This window comes from Cibotium barometz, chromosome 14, assembly GCF_041138505.1.
Source record: "Cibotium barometz isolate CiBa-2024 chromosome 14, ASM4113850v1, whole genome shotgun sequence".
Lineage (NCBI taxonomy): Eukaryota > Viridiplantae > Streptophyta > Polypodiopsida > Cyatheales > Cibotiaceae > Cibotium > Cibotium barometz.
Window position 1 is genome coordinate 40,033,057 of NC_141059.1, and position 21,091 is coordinate 40,054,147.

Sequence of the window (21,091 nt, forward strand, 5' to 3'; positions counted from 1 at the left end):
ATGCGTGTGAGACCCAATGGCAATCTCACGCTGTAGCTGTGCTCATGTCTCACGACACTCATCATCATACCAACTGTTCAAAAGGAAGTTTGAGATGAAGGATTATTGAGCATTGAAAAGTCTTCTCAAAAGGAAGTTTGAGATGAAGGATTTGGGAGAACTACGCTACTTTTTGGGAATTGAGGTCATTCGCATACTTGATGGTATTTGGCTGTCATAGAGATAGTACGTATTGGACATGTTGTCCAAGTATGGGATGGCTGATTGGAAGTCAATATCAGTGCCATTAGATCAAAATGTCAAGCTTAGTGTGCGGATGCAGATTATGTGTTGGAGGATCCCACTATGTACATGAAGATTATGGGGAGTTTGATCTATGTCATGATCAACAGGCCAGATTTGAGTTACATTGTTGGCTTAGAGAGCCAGTTTATGCAGGTTCCGCGCAAACCACATCTTGACAGTGTGCGACGCACACTTCGGTATTTGAGGACCACTGTTGATTATGCATTGTTTTATACAGTAGGTGTTTCATTGGAGCTGTATAGGTACACAGATGCAGATTGGGAAGGTAGCATCTCAGATATGAGATCTACCAGTCGATTTATGTTTTCATTGGGGAGTGTTGCTATGGCATGGAGGAGCAGCAAGAAGCAGTCCACAATTTCCTTGTCGAGTACAGAGGAGCTGCAATGGTAGCGTGTGAGGTAGCTTGGTTACGCAAGCTACTTGCTGATTTGGGGTTGTATGTGGAGAGAAAGGTTGTCATATATTGTGACAATCTTAGCAGTATACAGTTGGCTAGGAACCCAGTTTCCATGTGCACACAAAGCACATTGAGATACAAAACCACTTTATCAGGGAGAGAGTCTTGGTAGGCGACATCGACTTGGCCTACGTCAGCACACAGGATCAAGTCGCTAACATCTTCACGAAGGCCTTGGGAGCTGAGAAGATCCGCAGATTTTGAGATATGCTTGGAGTTCATGAGCTAGAGTTGAGCTTGAGGGGGAGTGTTGAGATGTCAAGCTCAACATCATGAACTAACACTCTGTGGGGCAGTGATGCGGAGGTGGGTGGAAGGGATCATAGTGCAGGGAAACGCATATGAGGCGGATGCATGTAGTACACCTGCCAATCCTCTCGTGATCTCGTCCAGAGGGCTATGCGGGTCTAAGGCGAAAAAGCCATTAAGATACTGCATCTCGGTAAACCCCAACTGTCTCACATGTAAACTGATATCTCGCGTACCAAGGTAGATGAGTGGCTGGCCCATCTCTTGGGGATCTACCTACTAGTGTGAAACTCAGGTATGCATGATCGGCTGCTATGCCAATGGGCCTACTGGAAATCATGAAACCCTGCACATCAGGTATCAATGAAGGAGATCCCATCAAGTAGTGTGTGTGAGAGCATCGGATCCTTGCCATATCGATAAGCCATTGTATATGACCAACCCACGTGCACTCCCGAGTGTGAGAAAATGCCTGCCATAATCTATAATCTCCCCCTCATCCTGTGCTGATCTCTGCAACCCTACATCCTCTGTCGTGATCTCCCGGTACATAGCCTCGAGTATCATACAGCTCTATCTGCTTTGTGCCTGTACGTGCATTAAAGTCTCCCAATAGTAATATGTCTCCCATGCTGGCAAACCTCATGATATCATCATATAGTGGTATATAGGGCGACTCTCCTGATGGTGCAAACCTGCAGTGGGCTGGGGGGGAAAGTAGAATACCGCCACATATAGGGCGACTCTCCTGATGGTGCAAACCTGGAGTGGGCTGGGGGGAAAGTAGAATACCGCCACATATAGCTCGCGGAGCCCCTCTCTGCATATTCGGAGCCACATGTACCTCGCATCTGCATCTCTATGTACCACATGTATTTTGTCACAAAGCTCCTCCCAGTAAAGTACTGCCACTCCTCCAGATCCTCTGGTACCTCCCGCTGTGCGTGGCTGAGGGTGGAAAATTGATTCCCATCTATAACCCCGTATGCCAGGAAGCCTCTTTTTTGGGCACTGATGGGTCTTCGTATACATAGCAATATCACTGTGTCTGAAAGTTTCCTTAGAGTATCCTACATCTGTTCTAAGGGCTCCGTTGCAATTGCACACCGTGAATGGCAAGGTCTCATAGGCCGCGCACCATCAAGCAGGCCTCCTCTCCATAATGATGACGAGAGAGAGAGAGAGAGAGAGAGAGAGAGAGAGAGAGAGTTGTATTAAAGTCTTCAAAAGGCCAAAATGACCTATGAGACCAAAAGGTTACATCATATCCATGAGGTACATCATCCTGGGTACAAAATAATAATAAAGAAAGATAACAAAAATCTAGAACTATAAAATCTGTTCTGAGTACATGAGCAGAGAGCTCTCATATCAGCCTAATACATCCCTCATGGGCCGCTGTGACATGGTGCGCAAGGTGGTAAAACTTAACCGGCGTGAGAAGGTCCTGCGATGATGGGAGAGGGCCATGGCGTCCGGGGCGTCAAGCTTTGCATAACTCAATGGCTCTGTCGAGTGTCACACCTCTCGCACAGAGCTCCTGCACTAGCCTGTGGTCCCGGTATGGTGGGTGGATCGGCCCTCGGAGCGCTAGTCTGGAGTCGGTGAGAGCTCTCTGTGTTGGTCCTCAAGCAAGTACAGCTCATCTGGATCTCACTAAGGACTCCCTATGTTTGCGGAGCTCTAGAAGAAAAATTCCCAAGCATCTCTGATCCAAGAAGTCCATGATCATGGAAAGTGGTCGGAACCCAGCTCAGAAGAGATAGTGGAACCTCCCCCGAATCTCATAGTATACAGGGCATTGGCATACGTAATGATCCTCTGTCTCAGGCTCTGTGTGACAGAGCTAGCATATCCTCTCCTTTGGTGCGGCCGCCATGGGCCCATATCTGGCAGTCTCCACTCTCAGCTGGTGGGACGCGGTGCAGATCTGGCCGATTGCACATCTCACCCCAAAAGATAGGTGTGTGTCCATGTAGCGTGGGTGGATGATGAAGCCATCCTCTACCAGGCATACGAGGTGATCTCTGTAGAAGGCCATCTTCGTCCCCAATGGACGACTATGTGAACTCCATGTCCTCTAAGTATCCAGTCTGACAATATCCTTATACCTCCTCTGTATATGTCTCGGCCGGCTCTCTCCTCTGTCTCCTCCTGTGGTATAAGCTAGGACCCTAGATGGGGGCACCATACAGTAGTGCAGGTGTAACTAGCGTATCAAATAGCCAAAGCTTCGTCCTCGGCTCTTGAAACTGTATTTGTGAGCATTGCCTCTCTAGCGAGCCAAGGGCTGCATATCCCCTTCATCAATCTAGCTTCGGCTGCCTTCCGCACCTAGAACTAAGGTCCAACAAAAGTGATCCCAAGCTATACATTTGTGGTAACATACTCCACATGCTCTCCACTATATGTAAACTGTGCTGCAGATCTACTTATCCACTGTGGGGAGGTGTTAAGATCATGACCTTGGTCTTTCCAAGGTTCATAGTGAGGTCCCGGTCCTCGCAAAAAGCATCCAAATGCCTCTGCAGCCCCTCTGGTGAATCAAAAATAAGAACAATATCATCTGCATACAAGAGGATCAGTATCAGGACTCATGCTAAACGTTCTCCTGGTCCTCTCCCTATTTGTCTATGTAATCCGAGATCTCATCAATGTATAGACCAAATAGAGTAGGAGACAAGGGGCAGCCCTGCTTCACTCCGATAGCGTTATGTATGATCTCTGAGTCATCTCTTGGAGCCCGTACTCTACCTGTGACGGACTCATAGAGTGTAATGATCCCCCAAAGCATCTTTGCTGGTACTCCCATATCCTGCAATCTTCTCATCAATTCTGGCAAGTGGGACAGTATCAAAAGCCTTGCGGAAATCCACAAAGCAGCAATATATCCAATGCCCATGAGCTCTCCCCTCCTCAATGATCCCCAATAGTGTAAAGATATGATCTAGTGTGGAGTGTCCTGTCCGAAGACCTACTTGCCTTGGTGCTATGAGTCTCTGCTCCTCGGACCATCTACTAAGCTCATGCTCCAAAATCGAATCATAAATCTTGGCCAAGGTGTGACCAATCATGATAGTCCTGTAGTTGCTGGGAGAGAGAGAGAGATGTAGAGACTGAACATAGTGTTTGCACGATTCAATATTGATGGGTTGATTTGATTGATATATTTTAGCTTCATCAAGTACAGTACTTTTATAGCCTTAAATCCTTGTTAGTCACACTCACAAGGGGCAATGACACTTGGCAAGGCCTATAACATCCCTGCTTATTACATTTACAAATGATATCTAGCTATAAGCGGCTATAAGAGGTTGTTCACACACACTAACACGTCTAAGAGCTGTTTCACACACCTGAGGCTCTGAATGTGACATGCGAGGGATTGATCGTAGTAAAACAACCTTAGGCTTAACTACACTTCACTTAGAAACACTTAAGAGAAAGAGAATGGTTTCAATGCAAATGCAATGCAACTATATTAAATGCGATGGTTACAATGAGATCTATGAATAGATCTATGCTTGTCCTAAATGAGTATCCTTCGCGGGAGAGAGATGTTTGATGATGATGATGAAGGAATGTTCCCTTCTCCAATGCTGAGGTCCACCCTTGAGATGCTCGATTATTGCTTGAATGCCTAGCATACTTGTCAGGTACGATACCATAAGGTTCGTACGATACGATACCGTGCAGGAAAATACTGTACGATATAAAAAAATTTCTTGTCGTATGATAAAATACGGTGTTTTAAAAAAAATACTTATAAACTTAGGTATTTCCAAGTCCAGATATGGAGTATTTTAGAAAGGAGGGAAGCATCATAGTACAAAGGAAGCTCAAACAGCCATAGACAAGCAAAAAAAAGACCATATCCTCCCAAAAAAAGACCATTCGAAAAAAATTTGAAAAAATCCGTACGGTATCGTACTGTACGGTATTTCGTACGATAAGCCATCATACGCTATATGGAAACAACCCTGATGCCTAGAATGGCATGTCACCTGTACACCAACTGGGTGTGCACGTGACATTCCCCTCTGCTAAACTAATGCTAGGTGGTACACCTGACAACCCTTCGACTCCTCTGTTGATCCTCCTCCACTGAAACCACTGCCCCACTGTCTTCTTCTACCGAGACTGAGGTCGACTGTAGGAGTTGAATCCTTTGAGCCAAACACTTCTCCACTACGGGAACTGCATGGCAAATGCTGATAAATCTGCTTGGAAAAACTTGAATCACCACTCACCTGTCTGCAGAATCCTTTCACACACCACCTCCGTCGTTCATGGACCTTTGAACCTCCTTAGGCGATGTTGGAGCCACTTCCGTCTTCTTATGTGGAAGACAACCCTTGCTGATGCCACTTGAAGCCCAAAACTCCATTTGCTCCTTTGATAAAGGATGTCATTCTTCCCGAGAAAACTCATGGGTATATCATGTATGCCTTGCAGATGCAAGATGCTTAGACTAACTATCTTTACTGGACTGCTAGGATGACTTCTCTACCGATGCAGGCCATGTGCTACCCTATATGCTATGCAAGAATGCAAATGAATGGGTTAGAGATGCCCTATATGCTATGCAAATGAATGGGTTAGAGATGCTTGCCTAAGGGGAAAACCCCAAGGATGGCCTGCAAGATCTGACAGGATTTAATTGAGCGGAAGCGACTAACATATTGAATTACTGAATTACTTACGGAATGAACGTGAACTAAGGCTAGTTACCCTATAATGCTCTGATACCAATGTGACATGTGAGGGATTGATCGTAGTAAAACACCCTTAGGTTTAACTAAACTTCACTTAGAAACACTTAAGAGAAAGAGAATGATTTCAATGCAATGCAACTATATTAAATCCGATGGTTACAATGAGATCTATGAATAGATCTATGTTTGTCCTAAATGAGTATCGTTCTCGGGAGGAGAGAGACATGTTGAATGATGATGATGACTGAATGTTCCCTTCTCCAATGTCGAGGTCCACCCCTGAGATGCTAGATTAATGCTTGAATGCCTAGAATGCCATGTCACATGTACACCAACTGGGTGTGCACATGACACTGAATACCCTACAAACTGCCCTTCGGAGAGCGAAGATGGTGAGACCCTTGCACAAGAAAAGTGTAATTCACCTCGTTGGATGTGAGCACGTATTGGGCACCGTCTCGTAAATAACAATCACTTAAACACTTAATGAAGACAATGCTAAAAATGAAAATTGCTCAATGACAACACATTGCGGCCAGAATTTGGGCTGACATCCCCCCAAGGTAGGATCAAAACGTACGTACGGATCCAATCCGTACCGTACGGGGATCCGTACGTACGGATCGATCCGTACGGTTTTTTTTTTTTGGGGGCGGCATGCCTGCGTCTTGTGTCTGCATCTTGTGTCTGGACTCTGGAGGCCGTACGACCTCAACCTTCCGGTAAGAGCTAGCCGCCATGCTCTCTCCTCTCTACAGTCGCACTCTCTCTCTCTTCGCTACTATCGCCGCCGCCTTCTCCCTGGGCCGCCCCCTGCTCACCGCCGCCTCAGTTCGCCTCTGCCCTCACCGCCCCTGTTCGCTTCGCGCCTCTGTGCGTAGCCGCCCTCTCTATTCGCCACTGGCGCCCAGTACGGCTGGCAATATAACTCACCCACCCTTGCTCAGGCCCCCAAGGCAGCAACATAACTCTCTCTCTCTCTCTCTCTCTCTCTCTCTCTCTCTCTCAGAGCCTTAGCCCACCATCTGTGGACGACTCACTTGTGACAATGTGACTTGTCTTAAGTAATAAGTATTAAGTATGATTAACTTATTAAGTATGATTGACGACTTGTGATTCTAATTTCTCACTTTTGAATTAGTAGGTTTGTGACCTTGTTGTTTCTCTATTTCGAAAGTTTTATATGTCAATGTGGACATGGACTGAAATTCTATGTAGGTGGCTGAAATTTCTGAGATTTTATGTATTTTAACCAATGGTACGTATTTTTACGTACCTTAAAATTTTTTTCCGTACCAAACAACGTAGAGTACGCACGGATTCGTACAGTACATAACGTTTGGTACCACCTTGCATCCCCCCCCCCCCCCCCTGTCAATACTGAGTATATTATTGGTACAATGTCCACGGGCTATTATAGCCAGATTTTCCATAAACAAGAAATGAATACATTTACCAACCAAGTAGTTGGAGAAAAATTCCATTGATGTAGATGAATTTCAGCAATCCTCACCTCACTGGAGTGAGGCAACCACAAACCTGGTGTTCCGGTTCCATGCACGACACTGGTGTGCCCATACTAGCGCCTCGGTTGCAACATCACAGTGAATGGAAGGCTGAAAATGAAGTTCTGGCACCGGAGGACACTTCCGCGCACGAAACCAGGCAACAGCAGAGTTGTTTATGAAGTCGGAACGCGTGGAATACCGTCAGCTGGTCACGGGCGTTGCCCACGGGCACCTGGTAGAAATCTTGCCAGAAATTCAGAATTTGACTCACCAAGCATATGAAATAGGCTGAGGCGAACACAACCTTGTGCTAAGAATCAGATTCTAACGAAAACCCAGCCCTCAATGAGCAAAAACAAAATTCAGCTGCGGCCTAGCAGAAATGATCACTGGCAACAATTGAGGTATGGAGAGGGGTGATCTCAGAAAGAGGAACACAATGGCGTAGACAAAATTGAAATCGGGTCAATGTAGCTCTTGCTATGAGCAAAATGATGAAGAGGGTGGCGTGCAAAGAGATGATGATTTGCTTGGAGGGAGAGAGACTCACGACTCATGCAAAGGTAGGTGGCCAATTAATTTGGGCCACCCACATTAAGTGGCCACAAGGGTGCCCACGGGGTTGGGCCGCCCCGAACACAAATTAAAAATGTCCACCCATTTTTAATGAGTGTGAACCTGCAAGGTTATAAACATTACAAAGCATTTAAATCAATTCATATAAAGGTTTTTAAGTGCACTTACCACCTGTTCACACACCACAAACCATGTCAGAACTAATCTGCGTGAGAACGGCGCAGGCTGAGCTTCTGAAAGAACTCATCAATCCGCTGGTACCAAGCCCGCGAAGCCTGCTTTAGACCATATAAAGCCTTCTTCAGCCGGTACACATGATGGAACAACAAATCTTGGCAGCTGATCAATATAAAGAGACCTCGAGTCCAACTTGAAGCGATGCTCCTTAGGCACATGAACATACGCCGTACACCCAAATATCCAGAAATGAACAACGGAGGGCTCCTCACCATGGAAAGCCTCATATGGAGTTTTATCGGGAAGAGCAACAGTAGGAGACCTGCTCTGAATGTAGACAGCAGTGGAAGCAGCCTCAACCCAGAAACGTCGAGGTAATGAAGAATGCTCAAGCATAGCACGGGCCATCTCCATAATGGTCCTATTCTTCCTCTCGGCAACTCCATTCTGTGATGGAGTATATGATGTAGTAAGCTGTCTCCGAATGCCATGTGTCTTGCAATATTGCTTAAACTCCTGGGATGTGAACTCACCCCCTCCGTCGGTCTTGAGAGCCTTGACCAAGTGACTGGTTTCTTTTTCCACCTCAGCTCTCCAATCACAGAAGTGCTGAAAAGTCTCATCCTTGGTCTTCAGAAAGAAAACCCAAGTATATCTGATAGAATCATCCACCATCACGAGCATGTACAACGCCTTACTCAAAGACGTGGTACTCATAGGACCACATAAGTCTGCATGAATGAGAGCAGGTGATGTCGAAGATCTATGTGTTGCCTCCTTCGGAAAGGTGGCTCGGTGCTGCTTCCCCTGTAAACAAGAGGAACAAGCAATAGACGGAGCCTTGATGGTCGGTAATCCCTCAACCAACCCATCCTTCGAAGCTCGCTGCTGCAGAAGCTAATAGCTCAAATGGCCAAACCGAGCATGCCAAAGAGAAAAAGAAGCACCAGAAGAAAGCAGAGCGGTCGACTTGTAGAGACCACTATCTTGGACTCCCTGAGCCAAGATGCTACCAGTCGCCTTATCACGAATGGTAATCTCATAACAAGAAAAGATCACCTCCGCACCCTGAGCTGTAAGAGCACTCACTGACAAAAGCTTAAAAGCCAAATCTGAAATATACAGAACGTCAGAGAAGTACCTCTTGTCCTCGTCAGAACGGAAGATGGGGATAATGCCATGACCATGCACTGGCACAGAAGAAGAATCACCCAGAGTGATCTCGCCTGATCTGGCAGTGAAGTCCTCGAACCAATCTCGATGGGGTGTCATATGAGCAGTAGCACCGCTATCAACAATCCAAGACCGTGACTGAGAAGTCACAAGAGCAAGTATACGCCGAGTACCTGCTAAAAGAAGAATGCCATCATCCTTCTTGGGTTGAGACACCGCCGTTGAGGAAGAGTTCTTTGCTGCTTCATCACGCTTCTTCTTGTGACATTGGGGTGACTTGTGACCCTTCTTGCCACAATAATGGCATTCAATGTCCTTATTCTTTGAAGATTTGTTGTCTTTATCCTTGTCGGAATCCTTGGAGTTCTTGTCAGAACCCCCTTTTCCTCTCTTTTGTTGATTCTTCCCTTTATCTCGTGCTACCAAAGCTCCATCAGGGCCACCAGAGGTGCCAGTCCGCTCCTCAAAGCGAGACTCAATCTACATAATGGAGGGGAGAACTTCCTCCCAAATAACTGGAACAGGACAAGGAGAAGAAACTAGAGACTAAAAGTATGCATCAAACCTCTCTGGAAGTTTGGAGAGCAGCCGAATAGCCATGTCCTCTGTGGAGATGTCCTTGCCACAAACAGCAAGCTCGTCCCAGAGATCTTTCATCTTCGAGATGAAAGCAGATAAAGATGGAAAGGCAGAAACTGATAAGTTCATAAGTTGCTTTTCCAACGCCAAAATCCGACCCGGAGACTTAATCTCATAGAGATCTGCAAAAGCCTTCCAAACTTCATGTGCAGCATCTGCTGTACGCATAAGAGAGAGAACACAATCCTCACGGTTCAACATAACATCAGAAAGGAGAAAACACGTCGATCATTCGACTGCCAAATATCAATCTGTGCCTGAGTCGCACCACCGGAAGCAAGGGTGGGAGGGGTGGCATTGGCCGGTGTAACAAGCCAATCCCAAAGATCCACGCCACGCAAGGCCGATTTCACCTTCACCTCCCGTAGGGTGTAGTTGGAACCATCCAACTTGGCAAACTCAGCAAACATATGTAGAGAAGTCGGTGCAGCCATCACAAAAGCTTGGGCTCAATCTCAAAAAATGCACAAACTCTGAAGAAGAAGTGTCCTCCACAGGTACCAAGGGTGCCACCAAAGCCTGAAACACCACAGACCCCCTCTCCAAAGGGGAAAGCCCACTGGAGAGGAAAACGCAGCACACAGAAGGCTGCTGTCCTGAAAAAACAGGCCGCCTATGTCTAATCTCCACGTGGAAAAGAAAATGCCGGTCAACAAGTACCTGATGGCTGTGTTGATGAAGCCAATCTGTAGGCGAAAAGACCAGCAGGTGCTGTCCAGAAAACGCAGCAGCAAAGGGCTGCAAATCTGAGAGAAAACGCAAAAGAGAGGGTGCTGAAAACAGTGCTGAATCTGGGGCAGCAAAGAGGTTGCTAAACCGGGAGCGATGATACCATGAAAGAGTGCACAGAGCAAAAGCAGAGTGGCACTAGAATGTGCTTAACAGAGAGTGCAAGAGAGAGAGAGAGAGATATGGAGAAAACTATGCTGAATATACTAAAGCAAAACAATCCCAAGCAAGAGACACTACAAGTCTCATAAGTGAGGGAGAAAAATATGTACAAGACTGAATGAACAATGAGAGGCCAGCACCCACTATTTATAGTAGGGGTAAGCTGGCGGACTGGAGCTGCAAAACAGGCCGACTAGAGCTACTGGACATGCCGACTAGAAAAATGCCAGAAAAGCTGGGAAAAATCCTAGAAAAATACTAGAAAAAGGGGTGGCCAGCCCACAAGCAAGGGCCATGCAAAAGGGACCAAATGGGCACCATAAAAGAGCAGAATCTGGGGATGAATGTGCTAACAAGAGTTTGCAGATGACACATCAGCTTTCCTTGCAGGAGATGTGGGGAATCTAAAGAGATTGCAGAGGCGATTGAGGTTTTCTGCCGCGCTTCACGAGCACAGATCAACTAGCACAAGTCGTGAGGTTTTTGGGTAGGCTGAGCACCCGCCCCGACTTGGCGACCACTTGAGGATTTTCAACGGATCCCGAGGAGCACTCAATTTCGATATTTTGATTGCCAGGTTGGCATAGATATCTCTCCCGAGCAGCAGCTCGCCCCACTTCTTATGAGTATTCCGAAGAAGCTTTTGTATTGGAGCTCGGCGAGGCTCTCCCTACCAGGCAAAGTGGCAGTGGCAAACCAGGTACTACTAGCTGCTAGCCACCATGTGGTACATCACTTCGTGCTGGGCCTTTTCTCAGGCATGCATTGGCCAGGTTCAACGATTGATCTGGAACTTATGGGCTGGGGCCCAGAAGTGATGGGAGGCCAACCAGGACCAAGGTGGCATGGCGAGTGATCATTCAACCACGTAGCAGAGGGAGGCTTGGCCTCATCGATCCTGCTATTCAGAGTCGTGCCCTCCGGGGTCGAGATAGACTTAGCATCAACATTGACTCAGCTATCCCTCAAGAGTAGTTGATGCCTATTCCAGACCTAAACCCCCCAATGTGGTGAGGAGTGTTTACCAAACACAATATCCTCATGGCGGTCCACAGAGCAGATGAGGACAGTGGTCTACTCACTTTTCCTATTGGATCCCAGGGCAGACTAGAGAGATCAGAGCTTCCCTTGGAGGATTTCATAGGCTGCACCCTACAGAGGGTGAGAGTGATCAGTTTTCAGGCACGAGAATGGCACATAGATCCAGCACCGGCCAAGGTGGCTAGGGAAAGACTATGGTGGCTATGGATTTGGGAGTGCCGACCTCTCATGCGGCTGCAGTGGGACCTAGGAGAGTGGACTTAGCATGATCCTACGGATCGGGAGGAGACTCGACGCCCCCTTCTTTGCATATACAACGCGGCTAGGCCGCACGATCCAGATGCCTCAGATAGATGGCACACTAGCAACAGCAACACATTGGCAGTCATAGGGCCGATCATAGCATTTCCTTTCAGATTTCTGGAAGGGATAGCTTTCGGCCTAGAAAGATCACTCCTTCTTTGGTTGATGGCACATAGGAGTTTGGCGGTCGGTACTTGGCTCGCAATTGGAGGTCGATCAGCAGCTTGTCCGTGGTGCGGCCACCATCAGGAGTCTCAGTGACATTGCCTTTGGGATTGCCCGAAGGCTCAGCAGATTTGGCAACGGATTCTCCACATCTTTGCTATGGACAGGGCATCGACCCAGATCATCACTTGGGGCATTGTCACTTGGTCCACAGAGGCTGGAGCGAGCAAGGCTTATGAGAGGAGGATGGGGGAGGGCTAGCCCTTCAGGTCTCTTACCATCGTATTACAGCAATACCAGTCACTGCCCCTCCTGCAGGTGGCTGGCGGCTAGGCTCATGCCAGAGGTGGGCGATTTGCAGTAGCATTGCAGCCTGGCACATTTGGCGTGCCAGATGCAGCAAGGCCATCGAGGGTACCCACACTCCGCCGGCTAAGACCAACAAGAGCATATGGCTTGATATTATTCACACCCTCCCGGTCAGTGGGGGAAGCTACAGGCAGGTTTTGACCGCCTGCGGAAGCGGCGGGAAGCCTTCTTGAGACTTTGGAGGCCCGGCCCTTTCCTAACAGATAGAGGCGGTGGCCCCATTTGGCACTACACACCACCTGTGTGGTTGCTCCAACACCCCCCCCCCCCCCCCCCCCGCGCGGCCCCGGCCCCAGCCCCTGTATGAGATAGCCTTCTCCTCACAAAGTGGCCAGCCGTAGGAGAAGCATCTCTTTCCCTTATGATCACTTGTTTCCCACCTTTATATGAGGCGAGTTTGTATCCAACCCGTCATGGTTGTACCTAGCCCCTTGTGGCTGTTTTTTCTTTAACTAATTGAAGGATCTTTTTCCCGGAAAAAGAAAAGATCATAATATTTCAGCTTCAAAAATACTTTGGAATTAGTGATTTTGTTTCCAAAGATACCTTCTAGCTTTCTCTGAATTTGGTTAGCCGTTGATTTAAAATCGACATTATGTATGAGTCCAAGACACATGACGGCGATTGCCCATTGATTGTGTTGCCTCCAAGTTTTCAGCTCCGGGCCCTCAGCTGAAGGAGCAATCTCATCGCCGGAGACATTCTCCCATAGTGCTTCCTCCATCAAGGGTAACTGCATCTTGGTCTACCATGTTGGGAACCCAATTCCTGAGAACTTGTTCATGAGTGAAGAAACGGCTGATATTGACAAAGCCATGAAGGTGGAAGAGCAGTGCGGATGGGAGCAGGTGAGTAGAGTGGCTTGTACAGGAATAGATGGGCAGGGCAGGAAAGAGAGGTGGAGATGAAAGATAAGAGTGCTCGAGAAGGGTTGAAAAGAAAGGCTTTTCTTTGGTACAGACAACCTCCTTGGTTACGTATGCAAAAAATTCCAGACCTTAGAGCCTTAGAGAAGTATCAAGATGCCTGTGAACCCAACTATATGCACAGTGGCCAACCCTCGGAGCAATACATAGAAGGGGGATCGAATCCCCACCTAGACCCCTAGAAAGCCACGCTATGGTCGCCTTGATGCCAAGCTTGCCACTCAGACTGACACGTCACACAGCCAGAGCCTTATCTCCTCTTTGCTCAGAGAACTGGCCGATCACAGCCTCGTATAAGCTGATGGCGGCAGCAGGGTGTTGATGTGGGGTGAAGTGAGCACTGTGAGAACCAGAAGGTGTAGATGCACATGTAAAAACCTTGCACGCTAGCGGTGATGAGGATAGCAATCGGCAGCGAGCAGAAGCCACCAGCGATAAGATGGTAGGCCAGCACACGCTCTTGACTACAGGGGACAATGGATGTAAGGTGACGTGGAGGACAGGTGGCATAGGCGGTTGAATGGTCAACAGAGATGGCAGCAAAAGGTGCAGCAGTGGACAGATGACGTTTGGAGCAAGACCAGATGGTGATGATCCTGGCTCTGATACCACTCGTTGGTTCTTTCAGCTAGCACACAGAAGTATGGCGGGTGATAGACAGCTATCGCTGAAAGAGAGAGAGGTAGAGGGAGCGAAGTGTAGAGAGAGAATACAGTGTTTGCATGACTCAATAATGATGGGTAGATTTGATTGATATATTTTAGCTTCATCAAGTACATTGCTTTTATAGGCTTAAAGCCTTGTCTTTTGACCTAGTCACACTCACAGGGGCAGTGCCACTTGGCAAGGCCTACGACATCACTGCTTATTACATTTACACATAATATCTAGCTATAAGCGGCTATGAGAGGTTGTTCACACACATTAACACACTAACACATCTAAGAGCTGTTTCACACACCTGAGGCTCCAAATATCTTACATTGATCAGCCATGTCCGCCCAGCCAATTTGTGAACCAGGCCCAAGGCTGAGTCATGCCTGGGAGGTGGAGCATGGAGACTGCCCTACATACTATTTGTAAATTGGTTGGTACCATTAATCAAGAAAGCAGTCAATAGATTGATGGCTGAGACTAGGATTTGAAACATAGAGAATCACTTGCAAGATTTATTACACAATGTTTGTGGTTAAGAAAACATCAAGAAATTCAGGTTTGGGCTTCAATAGTCCTACTCAAAGCATCTATAAGTTCACTGGCAGAAGGATCTCCGAAATCAGGCTGCAGTGATTTCTGTACACTTGCAAGGTATCTGCACAGCAAATACACAAAAACAGTTGGTTGGCCCATTTGCACATAAACCTCCTTACAGAAATTATGAAGTCAAGAATACAGGCATTGAGTTAGAAATGGGATCCACACTCTTTGAATAGGTTTGTGGCAGCTTCAGTAAGCCGCTTCTCCCCCATAGGAAAGATAGCTCGAAAACTGGAAGCTGATTGGGAAAATTCAGCCAGAAACTCCTGCTAAAGAAAGAAGATATGCCGTCATTAGATTGGAAATTACTACTAAAACAGGAATACCCTTAATTATCTGAAAATTTAAAGTTCAACCTATAGAGTAACTACAAACTTAGCAAGTTATGATTCAAATCAAGAAAACTAGTCTAAAGAAACAGAGAGGGGGGGGGGGGAGGAGAGAGAGAGAGAGAGAGAGAGAGATGAAATGAAATGAAATGAAATTTTATTATTGTCTTCGAAGGACCATAACGGGTCCATGAGACACATGTCGAACATACATGAATACATAAGTCGATGCGCTCGGGAGCCTCATCGGAAAGCATAATGAAACTGAAATGTGTGAAACTAGAACTGAAACTGAAATGAAAATCAAAAAGCTTTGCAGCATGCTATCAGTGTACATCATGAGAAGCATGTCATGCCATATAGGTACTCATGAGGGCTGGGCCCCCTCGTCAGGTGCACCTCCACCTCTCCTCCCTGGATCAAGTGGATAATCTGGTCCCTCGAGAGCCCACGATCCGTAGGCGACAATGGAGGGTCCCCCCCGAGGTGTCTCTGTCTAAATGCCTTAAATGTCCTCTGACGTCGTGAGACCAGTCTCCTGTAGTGGCCTCTATGTAGGTGCTCTATGCGTCTCTGCTCAATCATCTCATATGTGCATCCTCGTGGGTACAACAGTGGTCTCTGCAGCCATGTCGGGTCCGGAATCTGTGGATCCTCCCTGTGAGTCTCAGTGTGGTCTGGTGGGCTGTTTGGCTCCTGGGTCTCTCGCGCATCGTGAGTTTGGTGGCCCTACATCTGTCAAAGTCTCCTGTCTCTTAAAGTGAAAGCCTCTCTCACGAATAGAGCTAGGCATCTCAAATCCTCATAGTCAATGACCCTGGAAATAGGGCCAAAGCCATCTCTAAAGAGACAGTGAAACCTCCCCCGGATCTCATAGTACGCTGGGCATCTGCATAAGAAGTGCTCCTCTATCTCAACCTCGCCCATGTCACATATGGAGCATGTCCGGTCCTGTCTGCTGACTCTCCTGCCTCTCCTCGTCCGTCTCATCCTGCCTGCCTCAATCTCCAATCTGTGGGATGAAACTCTAAGCTGTCCAAGAGAGATCCTGAGTGCATGCGAGAGATGTATCCCCGTGTACCCTGGAGGCTCAATGAAACCCTCGTCCGAGATCCTGAGAAAATGACTGCGGTATGCAGCCATCTTCACAGGCAAACATGTGGAGAGGATCCATGTACGGAATGTGTAGAGCTGGAGCAAGTCCGCACAAATGACCTGACTGATCTGGTGTCGTGATAAGTATAAGTGAGGAGCGTCGAGACTGTATCTAAATGGCGGAAGCCTGTCTAGGTCTAGGCCAAGCGAGTGAAACGATGTACGGAGTCTATGGAACCAGCATCTCTCAGTACCTACATCTGCCAGAGCCTAGGATGAAGTCAAAGCAAGCCATGGAAGCCAGGTGCGACCCTCTACTATGTCTCCAAATCTGAGGATCCGTTGGAGGTATATGATAGTCTGGAAGGCTGCATTGAGGACCAATGGTGAGGCTCCAAACTCTGCCAGTAAAATGTAGTGGGGTACGGAAGGCTTGGCTCTGATGAGCTTGGAAAACAGTAGAACTTGTACCCTCTCGATCGCTCTCCAGTCGTCCAATCCTAGGTCGCAGGCCCAAAAAGGACTCCCATACATGGTGGCAGGTCGCACTAATGTGTCGAACAAGAGGGACTTCGTGTCCAGGTGCTGGAAATGAGACTGATGACACTGTCTCTCGAGATGCGCCAGTGAAGCATATCCTCTCCGCATCTTGTCTCGAGCCGCTGGTATCATGGTGAAGGAAGGCCCTGTGAAGCCCTTGCCTCTAAATCCCCTTTGTGAATAGAAAGCCTGATTTCTACCATTATCATCATGGCTAGTAGATCCATCATGAAAGGAGTCACTGAGTTTGATTTCCTCAACAAGCAAGAGTGAAACCAACTCATCAAAATCTGGTCAACCTATACTCCAAACCGAGACGGATGTATCAAGAGACTTATACTCCTTGCCAAGACCACGCAAGGTAATGTCTACCAAATCATCATCAGGCATGGGGACATTGATTGTTGCCAATGCATCTGCATACTTCTTTATCGCTTGTACATAATCATGGATGCTCCTTCCTTTCCGTTTCACATTATAAATCTGTTGTCGATTGAGACTTGCGAGAGTACTAGTGTCTGTATCAAACAGCTTTACTAATGTATCCCATGCATCCTTGGGATTCTCAGCATCATGTATGAGTATAGCATCCGAGATACATATAGACAGGTAATGCAAAACTTTGTATGCTCTTTCTAACCATTGCTTATGAGCTATAACCTGTTGCTGTGTAGGTTGTCGCGGTAGTTCCGGCTCTGGCTCCACACCTGTAATAAGATTCCAAAAACCTTTTCCCTTCAGAAAGCTTTTGATCATGTACTTCCATGCCTGGAAGTTCTTCCTATCCAACTTTTCAACCACAATTTGTACTGGATTGTCAGACATATTTGCTCAATGCAAATGCACCTTCCACACACGTCCAAATCTGTAAACGAGCCTTCCTCAGCTCAACCACACTCTAATAAGTGTTCTAAATACTCCAAAGTAGTCAACAAACTTCACTTTTGATGTAGAAAATCAAACTAATTGCATCCAAAATGAACTGGCATACGCAGTCCAAGAAAGTACCCTGTTTTGGCGCGCTTTCCAAGGCTTCAAATTGCAATGTAGTGGTTCAATCTAGTGTGGATAACTTGCCTTGACACCTAAACAAGCTCAATGTTGCATATCAACACCAACCAAGGTGCGTACATACCAATTTTGTCAAACCCCCTTCTCTGTTTTGAGAAAAACCAATAAAAACCAGTAGTAGAATTGCTCTAATTTCTTCAATGCTTGTCCAAATTGAGAGACCAGGCATTCATTAGCTTAGCAATGATGTCCACTAACTCCATGTAAAAGGAATTAGACCAATTGTGTAACATTTGACCAGCTCCACCTGCTCTCCTCCAAACACGAATCCCTCATGTCTCTGGAATGCTGAATAAGAGGTGTTGAAGATCATTACCTTGGTCTTCCCAAGGTTCACATTCAACTCCCTCTCCTGGCAGAACCTATGAAGAGCGTCCATGTGCATCTAAAGTCCCTGTGTAGTGGACGAGATCAAGACCATGTCATCGGCATAAAGAAGAATCGGAATAGGAGCTCCTGCCAACAATGATCCCTTCCCCCCCAAGGTCTACATGAATGTCTCTAGCTCGTCGATGTATAACCCGAATAGTGTAGGTGAAAGAGGACAGCCCTGTTTCACCCCTATCGTGCTATGGATCTCATCAGAGAGCCCAGTCCTGGTCCTGACTCTACCTGTGACATGCTCATATAGTGCTACTATAGCCCACTGAATCTGCGTGCTGTATCCCAACTGCTCGATCCGGTGCAAGAGACGGTGTCTAGGAACAGTATCGAATGCTCTCTTGGAGTCTACGAAGCACCAGTAGAGACGCTGGCTCCGTGATCTCGCCTCCTCCACCATGGCCCTAAGAGTAAAAATGTGATCCAGTGTGCAATAGTCCCTGCGGAATCCTGCCTATCCCCGTGCTCTAAGTCCTGTCTCTTCTGCATGCTCATTGATCTGGATCTCTAGAGCGGATGCAAAAATCTTGGCCATGACGTGGCTAATCATAATGGTCCTGTAGTTTGCTGCGTCCATGGGGTCCCCCGACTTGTGTATGGGTACTATAGTGTTAGTGAGCCATGTGGATGGGAGGCCTGTACAGACTGACTCGTTAAAAAGGCGGGAGAGGATCACAGCTAAGGCATCAATCCCATGGGTTACAAACTCCGCTTGTAACCCATCATGGTCCTTAGCTCTCCCGTTCTTTAACGGAGAGACAACATACCTAATGTTGGCGACGGAAAATAGGTCAGAAGATATGGGTCTGGAGTCCTGGGGTGGGTCCATGGTGGGCTGGTCAGGGATGTCATAGAGTGCGGAGGTGTAGGCAAACCATACCCGGGGATTTGTGAGCGGAGAGTGGGACTTGAGGAGAAGGAACCTTTTCCAGAAGTCCTTGGAGTCACAGCTAAAGAGTAAACTCCTTAGCTCCTCCTCATTCCGGATCAGGAATTGACATTTCTTGCGTCTCGTCAATCGCTTGTAGTCCCGCCTGGTCTCTGCTAGGCAAGGTGCAAAGGTCTTCTCCTCGAAACGTAGGTGCCGACGCATGGCCCTACATTCGTCGTCATACCAACCGTTGCATGGGACCTTGCCTATAGGCAGGGGACGGGAAGAGTGGGTGGTGACTGGGAAGGAATCGTGGGCTGCTGTGAGCATGGACTCGTGGTCGAAATCCCATCTCTCCTGCGTGGAGTGTAGGGAAGCGAGGTGGTTGGTGGTGATGAGCTGAGACAAATGGAGGCTGTAAAGATCGCCAGAGAATGGTCAAAGTGAATCTCGAGGTATGGCTGTGGATCTGGATGTCTGGGTGGAGGCTCGTGTGCCATACGTGTGAGGGTGAACATGATGTGTGGGAGTGGGTGTGAAACTCTAAGGCTATGAATGTCGAGGATGAGAGCCGGAGGACCCATGACGTAGCCAATGACGCTGCAACCTGTGCCCCCAAAGGGGAAGCATGTGGGTCTAAGCGAAAGAGGCCATCTGTGCAAACCATTATAGATAACCAGACTATGAGGAGAAAGAAGATCCAGTAAACATCGTCCGTACCTGGTAACCTGTGCGTGAGCATCGTCAGAATGTCGGTCTAGGTCCTGTGCCTGCACTGTATATACGATGATGGGGTCCTCAATGAAGTCCAGGATCTCTGCCTGTCTGTCCTGCGTCCTCGCGTTGAAGTCTCCAACTAGGAGGACTTCCCCGCGGCTAGAAAACTCTAACACATCTGTCGATAGATCCTCGAATGGGGAGACTCCGGGTCCCGTGGTAGCTCTAGCATATGCTGAATCACTAGGTGGGAAGTAGCACACTGCGACAAACAGATCTCTGAGAGGGGATCTCCTGATGCGAACCCATAAGTATCTGGCATGTGCATCGCGTCTCTCAACCGAGATATGTCGTCTGAGATGCTCTCTGAATAGCACCGCTACCCCACTCGATCCCCTGACATCGCCTGTCAAGCGTGTCTGGTCCCTGAAGGCGGACTCCCAAATGTAGCCTGTCACAAGCGGTAGTCCTCGCTCTGGACTCTGGTCAGGAACACTATATCGCTGCATGAGATGACCTCCTGGAAGTTCCCCGGAGAGGAAGTCAAGGAACTGTTGCAGTTCCACACTGCAACCCGGAGTGTATCCTGTCGTCTGTGTGTCTCATGGGCCCCATCCCATCATGCAGTCGGAGCGGGGGTGGGGGCCGTGAGTGTCCTCCTGAGGGGTCCTGATATAAGACGTCCATCTAGTACCACCACCCACTTGCCCTCCTTGCGGAGAGCATCTCTCTGTGTCAGAAGCACCTTGCGCTCGGTGACCTGTAACGGCGTCAGGTCCTCGTCCATGAAAACCTGTGGGTAATCCCTGAGTCTGGCCCTCATCTGTACAGCCGTCAGTCGTGCTTGCGCATCCCTGAATCGGATGACTAGGGGCTGGTGCCTAGTGGGATCCCTGCCGGCTCTGTATGCGTCAAGCACCCCGCGGTCCTGTACCCCCAGAGTCTAGGATACAAATGTCCCTACCTGGGCCACAAGTGTCACTGCAGGGAGTGGCTGAATGCCACGGATCCTGCTGTTAAGGGCCTTAACGGCCCTCTGCTGCGTCTCTGCCACTGTGGCTGAGATAGTGGGGTGCTGGGTGGGGGGTGAACGTCTAACCACGTCCACCCACTATGTGATCCGTTTGGACATCCGACTGGAGGGTGGTCATCTGCTCTTGTACCGCGGCCACTGCTGCTACCGGGGTAGAATCTAGGTGCTGGATCCTGGTCTGTACGACCTACATCTGATCTGTTTGGCCATGAAGCTCGACTGACAGAGTCCTGTGTGACGCCTGTAGGACCTACATGTCGCTGCGGAGGGTCCCAATCGTGTCTGTAAGGGCTCTAATT

At 48.0% G+C, this 21,091-nt stretch overlaps 1 protein-coding gene across 4 annotated transcripts in view; it reads right to left on the reverse strand.

Annotated features, from left to right (window-relative positions):
* LOC147632018 (vacuolar protein sorting-associated protein 51 homolog) overlaps positions 1-21,091 on the reverse strand; it is a 157,257-nt gene that overhangs the window by 14,744 nt on the left and 121,422 nt on the right. For 2 of the 4 annotated variants that reach the window (XM_086808598.1, XM_086808594.1), the window contains exons 9-10: positions 14,921-15,021; positions 14,734-14,810 (exon numbers count right to left, since the gene is read on the reverse strand). In XM_086808598.1, coding sequence (XP_086664724.1) covers positions 14,734-14,810; positions 14,921-15,021 — 178 coding nt within the window. Of the gene's footprint in view, positions 1-14,733; positions 14,811-14,920; positions 15,025-21,091 lie in introns of all 4 variants that reach the window. The other 2 variants (XM_086808597.1, XM_086808593.1) reach the window with 1 other exon arrangement.